This window comes from Echiichthys vipera, assembly GCF_963691815.1.
Source record: "Echiichthys vipera genome assembly, chromosome: 10".
Lineage (NCBI taxonomy): Eukaryota > Metazoa > Chordata > Actinopteri > Perciformes > Trachinidae > Echiichthys > Echiichthys vipera.
The window spans coordinates 21,652,865-21,671,510 of NC_139835.1; the positions used below are offsets into that span (position 1 = coordinate 21,652,865).

The 18,646-nt window shown below is 38.5% G+C and overlaps 2 protein-coding genes across 3 annotated transcripts; one reads left to right on the top strand and one right to left on the bottom strand.

Annotated features, from left to right (window-relative positions):
- Positions 1-1,634: 1,634 nt before the first annotated feature.
- lamp1b (lysosomal associated membrane protein 1b) lies at positions 1,635-8,154 on the bottom strand. The gene is made up of 6 exons (XM_083921194.1): positions 7,769-8,154; positions 5,165-5,358; positions 4,921-5,049; positions 4,713-4,779; positions 4,401-4,568; positions 1,635-3,682 (listed from the first exon to the last, which is right to left on the bottom strand). The coding sequence occupies exons 1-6, from the start codon at positions 7,827-7,829 to the stop codon at positions 3,543-3,545; spliced, it is 759 nt and encodes a 252-aa protein (XP_083777320.1). The 5' UTR covers positions 7,830-8,154; the 3' UTR covers positions 1,635-3,542.
- A 2,928-nt stretch (positions 8,155-11,082) lies between these two features.
- Positions 11,083-18,321, top strand: LOC310952523 (uncharacterized protein). Of its 2 annotated transcripts, none has more exons than XM_083921143.1 (7): positions 11,083-11,222; positions 15,166-15,260; positions 15,551-15,568; positions 15,677-15,700; positions 15,792-15,851; positions 15,939-15,968; positions 17,702-18,321. In XM_083921143.1, exons 1-7 carry the CDS (start codon positions 11,204-11,206, stop codon positions 17,786-17,788), a joined length of 333 nt encoding a protein of 110 aa, XP_083777269.1. In that variant the 5' UTR covers positions 11,083-11,203; the 3' UTR covers positions 17,789-18,321. The 2 variants fall into 2 exon arrangements, with proteins under 2 accessions (XP_083777269.1, XP_083777268.1); XM_083921142.1 differs by having other exon boundaries at positions 11,087-11,267.
- The last annotated feature ends 325 nt before the right edge of the window (positions 18,322-18,646 follow it).

Genomic DNA, 18,646 nt, shown 5'->3' on the forward strand with positions numbered 1-18,646 from the left:
CTTCTGTTGTAAGTTTCTATATGACACTCTAAATGACACTCTGGATGTTTTTGAACCCTGTCCTTAGCTCGTGGTCCCATGTTCTGCTGCTATAGACACTCAAGATAGTCACACCTGATGCTTTGTAAAAAAGTATCTTGGTTTTTATTACTTGCACTATAGCAGAAATACTTCGTAGTGTATGGGAGTGAAACCATTTATTGTTTATTTTTATAGGGGCAGGTGTAGAATGAACTAATGACTATTAGAAGAAGAAGAAAAATAATTACTTAATGAATAATATTGAGAATGTAGATTGTTTTTTATGGGTTCGTGTCTTTTTTAATGGTCCACTCATCCATCTTCAACCGCTTGTCCCTATCGGGGTCGCGGGGGGCTGGAGCTGATCCCAGCTGACTCTTCTTTAATGGTGCAATATAATATTACAAGAAGACATAGGACAACTGGATGGTATTAAAACCTAAAGACATTAGGACAGGCACAGTACAGATTTGCTAGTGTCTGTGACATGACGTGTGAGGCGAGGTATGTTGTAATGGAGATGGGTAATGACCAAGAAAAGAGGGATAATAATTATGAATGATAAATAATAATAATGATGAAAACATAGTGGTGATTTTAATCTTGTAGGGTCGTTAGCTGACCATGTAGGTGCAATGGCCAGCATGTCGTGGAGGGGTGGAGGTGGACCATACGGCAGGGTCAGGGACGGTTGCAGGAGACAGGAAGGTAGGGTCCAGCCCGGAGGTGTCATTACTACCAGATTTAGTTAGTCCAGCTTTGTTTGGGAGGGGTTTTAAACTGTCATTATTCTCTCCACCTCTTAAGGTCTCTTGCACTGAAGCACTGTTCAAACCCTCCATTTCTTGTGAAGTAAAATGAGATGTCTAAAATTTACAGAACTTTTGTTTCCCTTTTTTATTGCTAACAGAAACCTAATAATTGGTCCAAGTTTTTTCCCTGATTGAGCTCATCTCAAAATGCTTAAGCTTAACATAGGTGAACCAAAGTGGCAATTTTAGGGTTTAAAACAATTCATTCAGGGGCTCCAAAACTGTGGCTGGATATTAAGTTCAGAAGTCTTCTAGGACTGCTGAGCCACGGGCAAATGGTTAAAAAAAATAAAGTCTTTGTAGTTGCTTTATGTCTCGTTTCTTCTGTCACTTTGCATCTCTTTGGTCCATGTACCAACTAGCAAACTACCCTCCACCTCTCCCACCTACCAAATGTAAATACATTTTCCTGGTTTTATTCAGCATACCCTCAGGTGCTTAAGAACAGTTGTAGCAGTCAAACACCTTTGGACAACTTCCTCCCACTCCACGTTTACAGACAAACTGATGAACCCAGACCTCAGGGACATTAAACCTGCATGACTGAAGACTGTTAATTCAAGTTTATCTAAACTGCAAAAATTATAACTGGTTTAACTATTTTAGTCCACATGTATTCAGATTTTTGAACAGAATAACGTTTTTGTTATGTATTTGACACAAATGTAAATGTAATAATGCATTTCAAGTAGTCAATATAACAATAATTCTTAAATACTGTTCCTACTCAAACACAGTCCAAACAACTCTGAACAGGTTTGACAGCTGATGAACTGTTTGAAGGTAAAACAAGTCAAACCGTCGTGTTCATTCACTTTTATTGACCTCTCCTTTAGAAAACTGTTCAAACAAATCCATTAAAACATTATTAAATCACTACATGAATATTTAGATGAGGGAGGAAAAAAAAAGAAACACAACAAAACAAATATCTTTACTTTCTCCTACAACATCAACAATGCGTATTTATGGTAGTAACAGTACATGAAGGCTAAGTGAGACACAGAAAATGTCCCAGACATGGCAGCACACAGTGTCAGTGAATGAGTGATATTGGCTGTACTTTAATCCCATCTATGTAACAGTTGGGAAGGCACTGATGAACACTGACCAGAGCAATTTGGCCACTTTAATCATTACATGGGGCTGTCGTCAGAACTTTAGTGCAACTTATTTCTCTTCAGCAAGCAAAATCCCAAGTGGGCCCATACTCAGGGGAAAAGTAAACAAACAGTTGTGTGGTAATGAAAGAAACCTGAACTAATCCCAACTAGTGGACTAGAACACTTCAACATTATTACAGTGAGGTCCTGAGCTTATTTTTTAACCCACATAAGCCAATGGAAGTGTTTTGTTTAAGCAACTAGTGTTGCATGTGAACAATGTAACAGCAGAAAACAAGAGAGTGGCTACGGTCACGTTAAAAGGAATAGCTTGACCTTTCGGGACAGTCACATTCGTGCCTAGAGTTAGATGAGAAGCTTGATACCACGCTCATGTCTGTACAGTAAATATGAACCTACAGCCAGGAGACGTTTATCTTAGTTTAGCATGAAGACTGGAGACTGGGAAAACCGCTAGCACGGCTCTGGCTGAAGGTAACAAATCTGTCCACCAGCACCTTTAAAGCTCACTAATCAACACATTATATCCTGTTTGTTTAATCCGTCCAAAAACTGAAATACAAAAATGTCACATTTCTACATTTTAGGGGGGATTACTTCAGCCTCTGTACAGATTAAATATTTGAGATACAGCATGTTAATCAGTGAGCTTTAGGATGCCGGTAGGTGGATATATTTTGTTTATCTTTGGAAAGAGACAGGCTTTTCTTTTCCCTGTGTTTCCAGGCTTTATGCTAAATTCATCTAATTGTCTACTGGCTGTAGCTTCAAATTTAGCAAATATGAGTGGTATTGATCTTCTCAACCAATTCTCAGCAAGAAAACAAATAAGCATTTTTCCCAAATTGTTGAATATTCCTTTAAATTTAAGTGAAAAAGCCCAAACACAATTATCTTATTAAGCTGACAACTGCGACCAGTCTCCGTACAAAATGTGTTGAGTACCTTAAAGAGGGAAAGAATGGAAACCGCTTTTGTAACAACTCGCATATCTTTTTAGGATAAGCTTACTGTGTTTTAGCATGTTACATAAACTCTTCTTGGGTAAAATGTAGAGTGGCAAAAAAAAGTCAGATCTTTACTGCGTAAGTAGATTAAGTTAAACAGCCACAAATCTTCCCTTTTAATAACCAAACTCATTTAGGGAAAGACCACTAAAAAGCGGTTTCCCTAAAAACAGATAGACAACAAAAGCTACAGTTGTAATTCCCTCAAATCCCACAATCCCTCAAAATTCCTTTCACAGAAATCATAAATAGTACAATACAATTTGAGAACTCTCATGAACCCTCTGATCAACATCCAACCCCTGCTGTACATCGTACGAGTAGGTTTGTCCTCATTACAATCTCCAAACAAAGCCCCCTTTTTTACGAATGAGTGGGTCAGTTCAGAAAGAGTGTATCAACTTCCACAAAGTGATAATGACTAGTGTTACTGATGAGGGCAAATAGCCACACGCACAGAGGTGGGGGGAATGGGGGGATTGGGGGGGGGGGGGGGGGTTGAAGTGTTAAGTCTCATAAAACAGTGGTTAATCTCAAGGATGGGATAGCTCTGGCCTCTGGAAACATGAGCTATGACCTCAGATGGTCTGGTAGCCTGCGTGGCTCCTCTTTCTGCCAATGAGGTAGGCCAAGAGCACGATGAGGACGAGACCTGCTAAAGCTGCTCCGACTATGATGGGGATCAGCATGTCATCTTCATCCAACTGGCATTCCTCAGCTGAGCGAGTGAAAACACCAGAGAAGACAAATTAGTGCAAGAAAGTAGCTTTCCGCAGTAGTCTGAGGTACGGGTGTAACGCAGTAATCAGGCATACACCGATTACATTATTTGCCCACTGTCACTTTGCTCATTTTTACTTATAGAAATAAAACCCATTTAGTTAATTTTTGTGCATTAGTAACCAACGGTCATCATATCAAAAAATAATTTGGTGTTATCAAAGTTGGACGACGGATTTGGTGTCAAAGCAAAAAGTAAAAGCACAGATTCAGATGTGAACCCAATGCATATAGGGAACCTGAAAACGTTAATGAGGCAATCTGAAAACTGATAAAAGGTGGTAGCATCTGGAGGCAACATTTGTTTAGAGTGGACACGATCGGCTCCGGAGGTCGCAGCCAGAACATGACGCAGCCGAGCGGGAAAAAAAGCACTCTACAGATAGACCGTCCACAATGAATAGCTTTTACTGTAAAATATCTGGAGTAGTCAGTAACACCAGAGTTGTAACAAGTTTATTAAGAAATGGGAATTTTTCCTCACTGCTGTGATCGACGCGATAATTGGTCATGCGGGTGTATGGACGGACGTCAATGATGCAGCTCCAGCGCCTGATCCTTACTGTGCAGACTCTGGTTGCCAAATTACAAGATAGGATCTGGGATATTCTGACTTTATTTTTGTACAGTCGGAGGAAGTGAAGTGCAGTGTTTACCTGCTCCAAACTGATCTCCACTGAGACCGAAGGGCTGCACCTGCACCTGGAAGGTGTTAATGGACAAATCCTGGGCCACCTTTAGAGTTTGCTCCTCACGGCACATGTATGAGTACCCCAGAGTGCCCCGCAGGTAGTCCAGACTGCGGTTATGGGTTGAAAAGGGCTCTATAGCAGAGGACAGGGGGGGAAAGAGGTGTCCAGTACAACAAACGCAATAAAGACAGAAAAAACATAGGTGGATTCCAGGATAAGTTGGACCCATGCTTATTAATCTGATAAAAGGGTAGTTAGCATGAATACTGCACTCACCTTTCATGTCTGGCCAGGATGCTGACAGAGACACTTCACTCAGGTGGTACTTATTGGACGTAGCATTCTGGAGAGAAACAGCAAGACTGCAAGTCAGTAACACAGCAGTAAAGTAAGTTTACCTCAAACTCCAGCTGCCATCTAGTGGCTGTTTCAGGAAGTGCACCGTGTTGTACACACGGTTGTGAGGGCAGATACAGTAACTTACCAGGGTGAAGAAAAAGGTGAGGTTGGTCTTCTCTGCGTCAGTAGAGAGCTGCAGAGAGGCGCTGTCTGAGTCACATGATCCAGAGGACTTAGTCACATTAGGCTGAAGGTTCACAACATCCTGCACAGTCTGTGAATGAACAGGAGTGACAGTGAGCACTTGAATACAACTTAACCTATTAATGCGTCTATATCTGTAGCTCCAACAGAATTCAGACTACTGTTGAGCGGGTATATTTAGGTACCTTATTCTGGGAGACAGAGTTGAAGGTGATGTTGAGCTGGAGACCCATGGATGCCAGTAAACAGGCAGTACCATTGCTGCTGGTGACAAGGTACTTCCCTTTCTCAGGTCTGGTGGGCTCTTTGTGCGGTGCTGCGGTGGTTTGGGCATCTATGGGCGGGGCGACGGTGGCAAAACCCTGGTGCAGGACAGCAGCTGCAGGAGGTTTTCAGTTTTAAGACCTTTTAAGACTTTTAATACCACACAGCATGCAATTTAATACATGTCATACAATCATATCGTTCAAAGTATGAAAGTAAGATGGGGAACCAGTCAGTATAGCAATATGGCCTAAGAATAATTGATTTAGAAGGCCATTTAAGGGAGTTGTTCCAATGCTTACTAGCAGTGTATAACAATAACACATTAAACTAAAGCCAGCCCAGCCTTGGATCAGTTGCAGAAAATAGATGATGAATGGATAAACCACTGAAAAATATCAGAAGTAAAAACACAGAAGTGTGCACATGACAGGTGAGACATTGAATTGTCCATTTCTGAGGTGTTCAAAGTGGTTATAACCAACAAACACAGGACTTCTGCATTGCCAAAGAAGGAAATATTATGATATGTAGCACTGGCCTATTCTAATTACAGCATTTCACTACAGTGGCAAGACTCATATTTGAATTCAACTTTCAGATTTTATCTTCCATTTGATTGTGTCTAAAAATGTGTATTTTGTACTCTGTCTTGACCTAGTTATGTTAGGTGGGGACTTTTTTATTCTGTGTTTAAAGAAGTATTAAGATTCTAAACTTGGCAATAATACAGTGTAAAAAATACTCTTAAATGAGCAGTCATGTTATACCTGACACCAGAGCTTTGAGGCTTGCAGTGACATCTAAAACACTGTAGCATGGAGCTTGAATTTGATAGGAAAAATTCATGTGACTAGTGTTGAAATAGTTCACGGCTTCATTCTTTCAAATCGAGTGTGGTTTGAACTGGTGTGAACCGCTGTGGGGGGCCGTTTCCCGTTCAACACACGCATGTGAAAGAATAAAGACTGAACCACCAATTCTCTATGTGAGAGTCAAAAACGTTCACCGGCAGGTACTACACTATTATGGATGCAGCTTTGTCTTGAACACAGAATACTAGGGTGCCACACTTATTTTTACTAGCAGACGGTTATACTAGTAACAGTACTGCTGCCAGATAAATGTAGTGGAGAAGCATAAGGCTGCAACTAACACTTATTTTCATTGTAGATTAGTGAGCTGATTATTTTACGATGACTCATTCTTTTAATCAAATGTACGAAAATTGATTTATATTTAAAAAAGAGCCTCATTTGACACATTTCCTTTGACATGCTTGTCTTGTATAAGCAACAGCTGAAAAGCCAAAGATATTTACATTAATATCTTAAAAAGGGGTTGTTAAAAGTAACTCTCCATTCAAACATGAGTTTTCCTTATCGCTGCTTCACTTAGAGTTTGAGTTTCACGGTGCAGAAGAATGATATATACTGTATGTGCAGAGCATGCATCTGCTGAAGGAGGAAAGTTTCACTGTGCTCACCCTTAATCTTAGCTGAAGACGTGGACTTTAGAGCATGATTTTTTTTACATTAGATGGCTTTTAAGTCACTAACGGTTGAGTACGCAGCCTCTGAAGTGTGATGTTGGAATTTGAACTTTCAGCTCACAAACGCTGAGAAAGGTCGTTTCAGTTAAGTGGAAACATCTTTGTCCAGCAGTCAAACTTGACAGGGTTTTCCCCAGAACAGTTGTTGGGCCCAACTTTTCGAACAGGGGCCAAGATGGTAGAGATGAAACGGTTCAAACATTTCATATCACTATTACAGTGACCAAAAATGATCGTTGCCACAAATGTTCATAAAGTCCTGGTACACACCAAGTTTTAAATGGGAACTCACAAATAAATTTGGCTGCACTACACAGATATATAATATACACAGCACAGCCTTTCAGTGATTTTTCTTCTACATGTTCTGCAGAAAGAGTGATCATCTTTATGTACTTGTTGTTTTTCATTATTAGAAGCCCCTCCATTTTGATTATGGATTTTCAAGCTAGCTCAAACATCCTCACCATTCTTCCCCCGGTCTCTTTCACTCCTGCTAGGGCAAAGGACAGAAGGAGTAAACAGAGACTGACCCTGATGTGTCCCTTTGCTCCATGATTGATTGAAGTGAGTTGGAGTTCAGCCGCCGACTGAACTGAAAATGACGCTAACTTGCGTCAAACCCGCGGAAGTAAACTCAGCAAAAACTATCCAGCATTTAGAAATTAAAAGACTCATTCTGCCTCAAAAAAGCACGTTTACTAGTTAACATGTGTGGGGGCATACACATTAACCTACGAGTCATTACAGTTTACATCTTTAGACAACAGAGAAAACGTTGCTACAGTTGGCGCTACTAGTCGAGGTAACTTGGTTATCTGTGAGATTCGATAACGTTATTGTTGTCGCCAGGTAACCGTAGTTAACGTCCGATAAACCGAACCGATACTCACCCAACGTAAAATAAACTGTAATGTCATTGTTGTCGCTAGGTAACAGTTGTTAACGTTAATCAAATCGAACCGATACTCACCTAAAATCAACTGTAACGTCACTCCCAGGCGCCAGGAGTGGACATAACCGACCTGCGTCATGTTTGTCCGGGTTCCTCTCCGGCTGCTCGTCGGGGGCGAAATCACAGCAGCACAACAAACAGACAGACAGGAGGCGGCTTAGCTTAGCAGTTGTTGTGCTAGCTAGGCTAACGTTAGCGTAACAACAACAACAGCAGCAGCAGCAGCAAAGGGGAAATTAAAAAGTCCCGCGCACTGATTTGTTGAGGATGGTAAAGCGCCTCTCTTGATTTAGAAGAAGCACTAACGTTTCTGGTTGCGAGTTTAAACTTCTTCTTTTTTTAACAACAGTCTTATGCTAGCTGTGAGGTTAATTTTGCTCGTCTGTTCCCACTTGTTCACCGCCGCTACAGTGAAAGACTGACATCAGGATCATGTGACAGGGGCTTTAAGAACCACCCAGAGGTCACGTGGTGAGCAGCAGCCACACACAGCACGAGGTAAAGGGTAAATCATGACAGACATGCATTTATGCAATGGTGGAAAGTGCATTTAGGGAGATTTGCCTCATGATTATTAACAGCAGGAGGCTTGTTGCATCCATAGCATGCATGTTTATGTATGTCAAAAAGTAGATAGTAGGCCTGTATACGTTTCAAATCAATGTAGATGAGTACAAATGACAATATTGGCTATTCCTCTGAAATGTAGGGGGGTAAAAGTATGAAGAAGCATAAAATGCATACATATATCTGAAGCTTAGTTTTACATACCCTATGTCCATATGCAGTAGTTACACGAATTGGCTTGTGAACTGTTGAATCTGCATTTGGGGTTATGGGCATTTTTAAGGTACTTGTGCAAAATGTAAAACTTGATTCATGAATATGTATACATTTGGACAAATTGCACAAATCTTTCTCTATAATTTAGAGATATTTTGATTCAGAATTTGAATCCAGAGGATAACATTTTACTTTTTTACTATATTTATTTAACAACAGTTGTCACATTACTTTTAAGATGAAGATTTTTGGTTAAAAATACTTTTAAGATGAATAAAATACAAAACAAGATTAAACCAGTGGTTCCCCACCTTTTAAGATAAGATAAGAACTTTATTGATCCCAGCACAATACACACAGCTGTGTTAATATCATCATACTACACTGGGTGTCTGCATACAAGGAAGTGTTAATGCATTTGTTAACACATATAGTCCCCACAAACAAATGCACATTTAAGACCGTGTGGACATGATTCAAGATTCAAGAAGCTTTATTTATCCCGAGGGAAATTATTGTGCAACAGTTTCAATACAAAGATGGGAAAGGATCAGAGTAACAATAAGCTAACATAATCAAATCAAAATAAAGCTAACGTAAAATAAATCAAACAATTAACTTAGTGTGACAGAGTGCAACAGACATAATGGTTAAGCGTAGGTTTATACAATATACAACAATACGCAGCGTGCAATTTAGCAGCATACTGAAATAAAATAAGTACAAACTAAATAAATGGGCAGATGACAAAATCCATGTCAAATGGACGTGTGCAGAGTCACATCAGTCACAGTCTCATCCTTTGGATAAGTGAGAATATTTTTTGTATGACACACGGACCAGACACTGGTGGAGTGTCATTAAGTCATGTTTAGTCAAATACTGGATTTAAATGCAATTTTGAGGCACATTTTAAAGACTACACACATCTAAACAGTCCATTTCAGAGGCAAAAACTCTACTTTTTAATCAACTGTATTTATATATTGAGTATTTTCTAGTTACTTTGCAGAATACGATTGTATGCACACAGATGTGTACATTACAGTAAGGTTTTACATGACAAAATATCAATGTATTGTTAGTTTTGTTGCCTGGGCTGCGTCCCTCGCAGTTCAAAGACACTCACTTGATTTAATTAACTAAGTAACAGGGTCCAGAAGCTTGAATGCAGGCGTGTAATTAAAGGTCCCTGAGGTCCGAAGTCCCTGAACATTTTACACACCCGTGTCAAAATTAGGTCTCCTCTCTGTGCACCTACCCTGACCTCACGCATCTGCCTGCTGCTTCAATCAGTCTCCTAAGTGTCACAGATCCATGTGATTATGCAACTTGATTCTTTGGAAAGATGCAGAGGTCCCATGTCCGCACACAGACACACACGAACATTTAAGTATCACAGGGGTCAACTTATCTTTTGACTTTTTGAACACAACGTAACTTAAACAAATTGTAACCGGCTGCAAATGTCAAATCAATCTTTCTGCATTCTGCTGATGGACTTTTCACATTTCTCTAGTTGTTAACCTACAGGCACAGTTTGTACCTCAAAATCTGTACAATCAGGTTTTTACTCTCAGTTTGAAACCTGTGGTTTAGTGTGTTTGCCAGGCCGGTGACATATAAATGCTGCATTTTTAAAGTTTGTTCATCTCTGCCAGTACCTCGGAAAACTGATGCAATGTACCTCTTGTTTTATTTGTTTTTGTCTGTTTTTGACATGCTATAGTTTAATAGTGTGTTATAGTGGCCAGATAAAAAGACATTTTAATCGCAAGGGACTTCCTTGTTAAATAAAGGTTAAATAAATAACAAATAAATTCACCTGAACTCAGATTATATTTTCATTCATTCCTTTTCAATTCATTCCTTTTTTCCCTCCAAAAAACATCATTCTAGTCTATTTTAAGCTAGTACACCTATAATTGAATCATTTTCTAATACCATTTAGAAACATTTTTATTTTAATCCCCCTTCTACAGAGCATTCACAAGTCATATGTATATTTATTTGTTTCTATATCTGTATCTATTTTTGTCATGTCTTTATTTATATAGGACAGCTGGAGGTTAACAGGAAATGGGGGAGAGAGGGGGCAACATGCAGCAAAGGGCCACAGGTCGAAGTTGAACCTGGGGCTGCTGCGGCGAGGACTTTCAGCCTCTGTATTTGGAGAACCCGCTCCCACCACTGAGCCACCATGTGATTATCATTGTGAGCAAATACAGCTCACATGTAGAGTTTGTGTGTGGTCAGTTAACAAAAGCTTGATAACGCAGAACATAGTAATAATCTTATAATGGACAGCATCTTGTAAATTATAGAACCCTAAAGTTATCTGCCAGGTGATGTGTGCGATTCCATAAAGTTGTTATATAGAAACATCAGAGGCCGAGAGCTCCTCAGTGATGCTCAGGGAAGATATAGGTGCAGGGTGGAGGTTCAGCACAGCAGTCAGTGAGACCTCATGTGGGTGTAGAGGATGTACGATGCTTTGTTCAGAAGTTCAGTAAGCCAGCATCTCAGCCCATTGGCAGGTAGTCAGTTCAGCCACTTCCTCTGATCACAGAAAAGCAAGAGTGAGGCCACCAGAAACAACCAGGAGAGAAAGACAGAAAAAAAAGCTTGTTTCTACAGAGCAGACACAAAGACCGACGAGGAAGGAGAGCCATGGACGCACTGAGGACAGGTGTGTTTGTGCTGTTTGTGCTTCTGGCACCTGTGTCATCCGAAGGTAAGTTGAAAAATACAAAACACCTATTTTATAATTGAGATAGTACACCAATATCACCCGCATGGCTTCGGAAAAATAGGTGGTAATATGTATATACTTTATTTAATCAGGAAGTGATATTAAGATTGAGATCTCATTTACAAGTAAAACCTGAGTACAGAGAATAAAAAATTTAATTTTAATTAAATAAATAGTAATGTTACAGGTAATGACATAAATACAGTAATAAAATAGCAAACCTTTAAAAATACATTCAGCATGACAGATTGTAAATACATTTTCTCTAAAATATCCTTGGTGTAGGTAGTATATTATATAAACCATATGTACATATATCAAATATACATTCATATAATAACATGACATAAAGAAATGCATTCTTAAATATCCTTAGCGTAAGTGTATTATATATCATGGTACGTGGACTATAATCGAGCAGGGTCAACATAAAGTGTACAATAATATGTTTCCATTGTTTCTTTGGGTTTGACTTGAGAAGTTTTCATGAGGGACGGATGTTGAAATAATGAAGTTAAAAACTAAATGCATTCTGTATTCATGCCCTGTTATGGAAATCTTCGTTATCTTCCGTAACACAGGCCTTCTCTGCCTCGGATAAATGACTTTAAATCCCTTTTCACTCACTTTTTGGAGAAATAATAAGCGGTAAATGTCTGATGTCTGTAGAGTCACAGGCGGGAGATATTTTCTCCACACAGCATTATCGTGTGGCGTAAGTAGAGCAGTTTGAGGTTTTAACACAAGGTCGGAAAATAAATACACGAGAGAATAATTCAATTTTCCATTAAATGTTCTGAGAATAGTCATCTTTATTCGAAACACTGGTACCACATATAAATAAATCGGAAGTTGCTTTTTTCCCTTTAGGTTTGACTTGAGAAGTTTTCATGAGTTTGTGTGCATTTGATGTTTCCTAGACTTTCCCTTTTGTCATAGTCAAGGAGGGTTTGTGAAAAAAAAAGGATCAAAAAAGACTTTCAAGTCCTGTCATGTATTTCAGTTGGATTCATCACGATGAAGGGATTACAGGTACAAGAAAGCAACATGAATAAATAATCCCCCCCGCCACTAAACTGTGTGTAAAAACACTGAAGAGGATTTTTTTTTCTTCTGTTAGTTTTTTCCGCAGCGACTTGTGATGATAAAACATCAAAACTCCCTCAGCAGAAGGGGCAAATTAATATATTTACTGCTACTTGGCTGCGTACTTGTAACCTTGCGGGTTGTTTTCATTCACTTTTCGTACACATCAAAACCAAAAGCAATGCACAGGAATTTGCGGATATGCCACATATTCATTTTGTAAGTATTCCATGTAAAAACAGGACGTCGTAGACCACTGATCGCTTACAGACGTCGTTGGGGATTTTCACCCGGGCGACGGGGTTCGTCTCCCAATGATTGTTCATGTCCAAGAAGTGATAAGACAAACCACAATCCTTTTTTCTAATCCTAACCAAGTCGTTTTGATGCCCAACCCCAACCGTCACCCTCTGTTTCCAAAACTTAACCGGTCACGTAACGGTAGTTCTGGTGCCTAAACCTAACCGACACCAAACATAACCTTTGCGGCCCCCCTTTGAGTCGGTCGCCCACTCGTAAGATACGTTACAAACTTCTGTGCAGAACTTTTTGTAAGAAGCCCTTCTGAAGGCGGGAATTGCTTCATTTCTCAATTCGCTGATGATGCCTTGTTTTATCTTGAGAAATGTCAGAATATAGGTTTCTGAAGCCCCTAACCCTAACAATCAACATATAATAATTAAAAAACAGGGCAAGACAAACTGGAAGCTGATCTGGAGACTTTGTGAGAACAGAGCAGTTGGTTTGCTCAGCTTTACACTTGATGTTAGCCAGCGATATTGCACCAACCCACCTACTCAGTAACAGTTATTACACAGCTGGCCTTTTTGAAGTATAAAGATAATCTACAACTAGAAGACAAGACTAGATTGTGAAGATTGGATGAGGAAGTTATAGCTTCAATGAATCACCAAGACCCGTGACATTTTCACAACATGGCTTCTGTTCAAACCGCACAGCGAGATAAACGAGCCTCGCCGAGACCTCAGAGCTGACAGGAAGACTCTCAATCTACTGAACTGCAGATATCTTTCTTATTTCCTGTTTCAGGGGGTCTTGCTCAATTCTCTCACATGCTCTATTTTCCATCACATCTGTATGTTATGGCACACGCGCACACACACACACACACACACACACACACACACACACACACACACACACACACACACAAACACACACACACACACACTTATAGGCCATATGTCCTACTTTTATAGTTTGTTCCTGAGGGGCACTTTTAAAGTAATAATATCATAACATATAAGAAATAATAAATACTTTTATCTTAAAAATCAAAATACAAATAGCCCATTCAAATACTAAATTTGAAAAAAAAAAAACTATTTCATCTTGTTGTCAAAGTTATATTACCATATAAACCACTCCATTCATCTCAACTCCAACACAATCGAGATGCATCTGGAAACTTTTTACCTGTCAGAAGTCATAATTGTCTAATGTTAAATATTTAAAGTATATTTAGTATAATCATTTTAAATAAACAGCAACTAAAAAATAATAATGAAATAAGAAATATTCCATTTGAAGACATTACATTAAATCATGGTATTGTTCATATTATTTTTCATGAATTGTATTTAAACTATATGATTTAACAGCATACTACAATATTATTTTGCATTTCCATACATAAGCATTAGGCTACATCATATATATTATATTTAAATGAACTACAGCTGCTTATTTCTACATCAGTTGCATCACTGGAAACACGTATATACTGTATATAATTGCATAAATATTGTTACAATTAATTGATCTGATGTGACGTATAGATCTCCCATTTATATATATTTTTATTTTTGTTGTATGTTGTGTCGTCTTTTTGCGAAACAATTTTTACTAAAGCAAAATATCAGACGATATCTATATTTGTCTGATGTTAACTACTTACATGATAATATTATTGATTCTTATTCTTCAAACTTTCACCCACTGGTGGAAGAAGTTTTAAGAACATTTTCTAAAGTAATACCACACTTTTAAAATACTTCCATAAGTAAAAGTCCTGCATTTAAAATCTACAGTACAGAAATATTATCAGCAAAATGTGCTTATCAAACATAAAGGTACATGGTTTTATATATATATATATGTATATGTACCTCAAAATAGGTTTAAACATCTGTCCTTGCAGTAAAGATATTATATCATTTGGGACTGAGTGTCTGTAGCTTGAATATGAATATGTATGTATATGTTTATACATATATACATATACATATTCATCTGTCCTTGCAGTAAGGATATTGTCTGTGTCTGTAGCTTGAAACAAAAAAGAAACAATAAGAAAACTAGTAAATTAGTTCCAAATATGAAATAATTGTTATTGAAAAAAGTAACAGGTTTAAATATTCTTACAGCCCCCAGATTTTGTCACTTTTTGTACAACAATAAGACATGAAGTCAGTTATGGTTTTAAAATTACTCATAATGTTTTTTGATTTAGTGCGATTATATTCACACAGATATTTCACAATTTCATATTCCAATGTATTTTAATGCATATGATGATTAAAGTTACAATGCCATTTCTTTGAAGTTGTTTTAATTTAAAAAGTTATTTTTCCGTTTACCACTTTTGTGCTGCAGAAATGTTAATTTTCCTGCTGAGTATGACGATAATCTTCAATCATCTTTTAATCTCTTTTAAAATATGGATCTGCAAGCTAAAGCAGCTGGTATCCACCTCCATCAGATACAAGTGTTGGATTAAATCAAACATTATATATACAATATTTATAATATTTCTGTCCTGTTTCTCCCGTAGACGTTTTTTTAACTGACCCGGTCATCTGCTACTTCCTGGACGCGATCCTGATTGTTTACTGCATCATCGCCACTTCACTCTTCTTCAGAGAAAAGGTGAGATTAAATGCAGGAAGCGCAGGCTTCAGGTCACTTGGGCAAGGTGCCAATAATAATGTTAATTTAAAAAGGAAGCTACTCGATTACTTCTGCTCTGATTGGTCAGCATTTCCAGGTCTGCATCTGCGTCTCTGCACCATCATTGCAGCCAGGGAGCGACTGTAGCAACACTTTCTTCCTATATTTATGGTTATACAGTTATATAGTATGACGGGTCATTTAAACATAACGTTTCTGGGCTGTGTGCATTTCTCATTTAATAATTGTTTCTTCCTCTCTCTGTGTAGTTTTCCACCCCATCTGTCGTAAGTCTCCATGTTTTTCCATTTTTTTTTTTTACAGTTTATTGATTAATATAAACTGTGTCTATTTATTTGATGCGTATTTTTTGTGTATTTCTCACTGACTAACAGAAAGATGATGGCGACATTTATCAGGTAAGAAGAACTCTCTCTCCACTTGATGCCCAGACGATGTTTAACTGTGCTGCTCCACTTTAAAATATTTGTTTTCATATTTCCTCTGCAGGAGCTTGAAAGGCCAAAAGATGCTGATCCTTATCAGGTGCTTGAACCAACAAAAAGAAAAGTAAGTACCTAAAGACTTGAAGGACTTTCTTGCCTGTTCTTTCACCTTAACTGTCATCATCATTGTGTCGTATTTGATCTCTTCTAGAAAAAAGCTGGCAAGAAGAAGAAAGCTGAGGTAAGGTTATTTGATCACTTACATGGTCAAAAGATCTAATATATGAAGAGATAATCCTTTATTAGTCTGAGAAATTTACAATATATTTTATTTATTCACAAATCATAATATCCACAAATTCACTCACAGAGGACCAAATCTAAAGTTAAAATCAGGGATTTTACACCTTTTCCAAGGTCAAATTCAGGCACTTTCAAGGTCCATTTTCAAGCTTTTACAGTTGTAGTTAATTACATATTTCTGCAAATACATATAGATATTGAAAATCATTATTTCACATTTTTTTTCATTAAAATCAGGTTAAAAGAGATGGTATTATGTTATAAACACCAATAATGTTTTGTTATACCAGAAGGATAGGAAATTATATTATATTTCTATTCTATAGCTTAAAAAAATTTGGATACAATTTCAAGCACATTATCTAAAATTCAAGCACTTTTCAAACCTTGAAAACACAACATTAGAATTCAAGCCTTTTTTAAGGATTTCAAGCACCTGAATGAAACCGGTGGATTGCTTACTCAGGGTAGGGAATGAGTCCTTACCCCAAGTGAAGGAGTTCAAAGTATCATGTTCACGAGTGAGGGGACGATGGAGCGTGAGTTTGGCCGGAGAATCGGAGCAGCAGAGGCGGTATTTCAGTCGAAGTCAAAGTTCTCGATCTACCGGTCAATCTTTGTTCCGACCGCTGTGGTCATGAAAGCTGGGTCATGACAGAAAGAACGAGATTGCGGGTGCAAATGGGTTTTCTCAGGAGGGTGGCTGGAGTCTCCCTTAGAGATAGGGTGAGAAGTTCAGCCATCCCTGAGGAACTCGGAGTAGAGCCACTGCCACTGAAAGGGGCCAGTTGAGGTGGTTCGGGCATCTAGTAAGGGTGCCCCCTGGGCGCCTCCCTAGGGAGGTGTTCCAGGCACGTCCAGCTGGGAGGAGGCCTCGGGGAAGACCCAGGACCAGGTGGAGAGATTATATCTCCACACTGGCCTGGGAACGCCTCGGGATCCCCCAGTTAGAGCTGGTTAATGTGGCCCGGGAAAGGGAAGTTTGGGGTCCCCTGCTGAAGCTTCTGCCCCTGTGACCCGACCCCAGATAAGCGGTTAAAGATGAGTGAGTGATGAGTGAGTGTATGAACCCTGTAAAAAGTACATCTTTAACCCTCTGATTTCCACCTTTTTTCTCTGATATAAATCAGTGAAAAAGGAACAAAAACGGGGACACTGTTGTTTTCTAATAGTTATGACAGTTTATTTTCGCACAGATTATTGTAGATGCTTAATGAGAAACTCAACTTTGATATCCTATCATATATACATTTTTACTTTTTCAAGCCATGTTTCCTGTGGCTTTAAAACTTTTGCATCGTTGTGCATTTGTACTCAAAGCAGGCTCCCACACCAGTGAGCAGGAACAAACTAATAAAGTCATCCGCCTCGTTATAATGGAGATGGGCCTCTGATAAAAGAAAATGTAATACACTTTTATGAAATGAAACATGAAGCTGAACTAAAGTGATCAGGAGATATCACTTTTGGCACCTTTCCTTATCAGTGTCTCTCACCTAATATTAACAGGATTTGGGAGGTTTTATCACCTCTTCTTAACGGTTTCTGTGAAACTGATCTGTGGTCGGCAGGAAAGAAAACATGCAGGCTCTTCTTCCTCTGATGTCACCAGATAAGAAAACTGCTGGTCGAATCAATACCGATGTTTAACTTTGTCTCTCTCCTTTACAGTCGATGCAAGCTGAGGAGAAAGATCAAGATCCCTACGAGACTTTGATCCCCAACAGCTCAGCTCCACCTCCTGTGTCTCCCCGCTGACGCGCTGCGCACTCAAGAGACGGCATTGATAATTAGATTCAATACGATCAGCTGATGAAGATTAGTCGTCAAGGATTTTGATGATCAAGTAATCGTTCAAGTAATATATCAAGGCAAAAATGCAAAACATTCTCTGGATCCAGCTTCTCAGAAATGTTGTTTTGCTGCTTTTCTTTGTTGTACGTAAATTAAATATATTTGGGGTTTGAACTGTGGGTAGAACAAAAAGAGCTGTTCAAAGGCTCACCCTGTGTATCCAGTATATTGTAAGGAGACTTTGTTCACTACTTTATTACATTTAATAAATCAATGACAAAATTAACCAAAAATGAAAATGATTAACTAGTATAAACTTTTTTTATTTGCATATCTCAATGCCACATTTACTCGTTTCCATGCAGATGTGTAGCAGGTGTATTTACTATATTTTATATGTTTTTTTTCATGTTTGCATGGTTACATTTGCTAATGAGTAATGAACACAAAGTACAGCAGAAGTTGTCATTAGTATCTAGTTATTGATTAAAAATTGTAGCCCGTATGGTGGCACTATATGAAAAGCCATTGGCGTGGTTAAAAAGTTGTGATTCAAGTGTGTCGGCTTCTGTAAATTACTGAAGTGAATGAAGACAAAGCACATGTCAAAACACTTGGAAAATGGTTTAATGATGTTTACAACAAAAGAGAACTGTACATTTACAGTAAAAGATTATCTTTATATGTGTATAAAAACAAAACAAACAAAAATACAGCAGACAAATGCATCAAAAATCTACTATGTATCCTGATTCACATACTTAGAACTCCTACACAACCTTTCAGTTCTGCACCGCCATGACTGGAGGCAGTTTTTTTTGT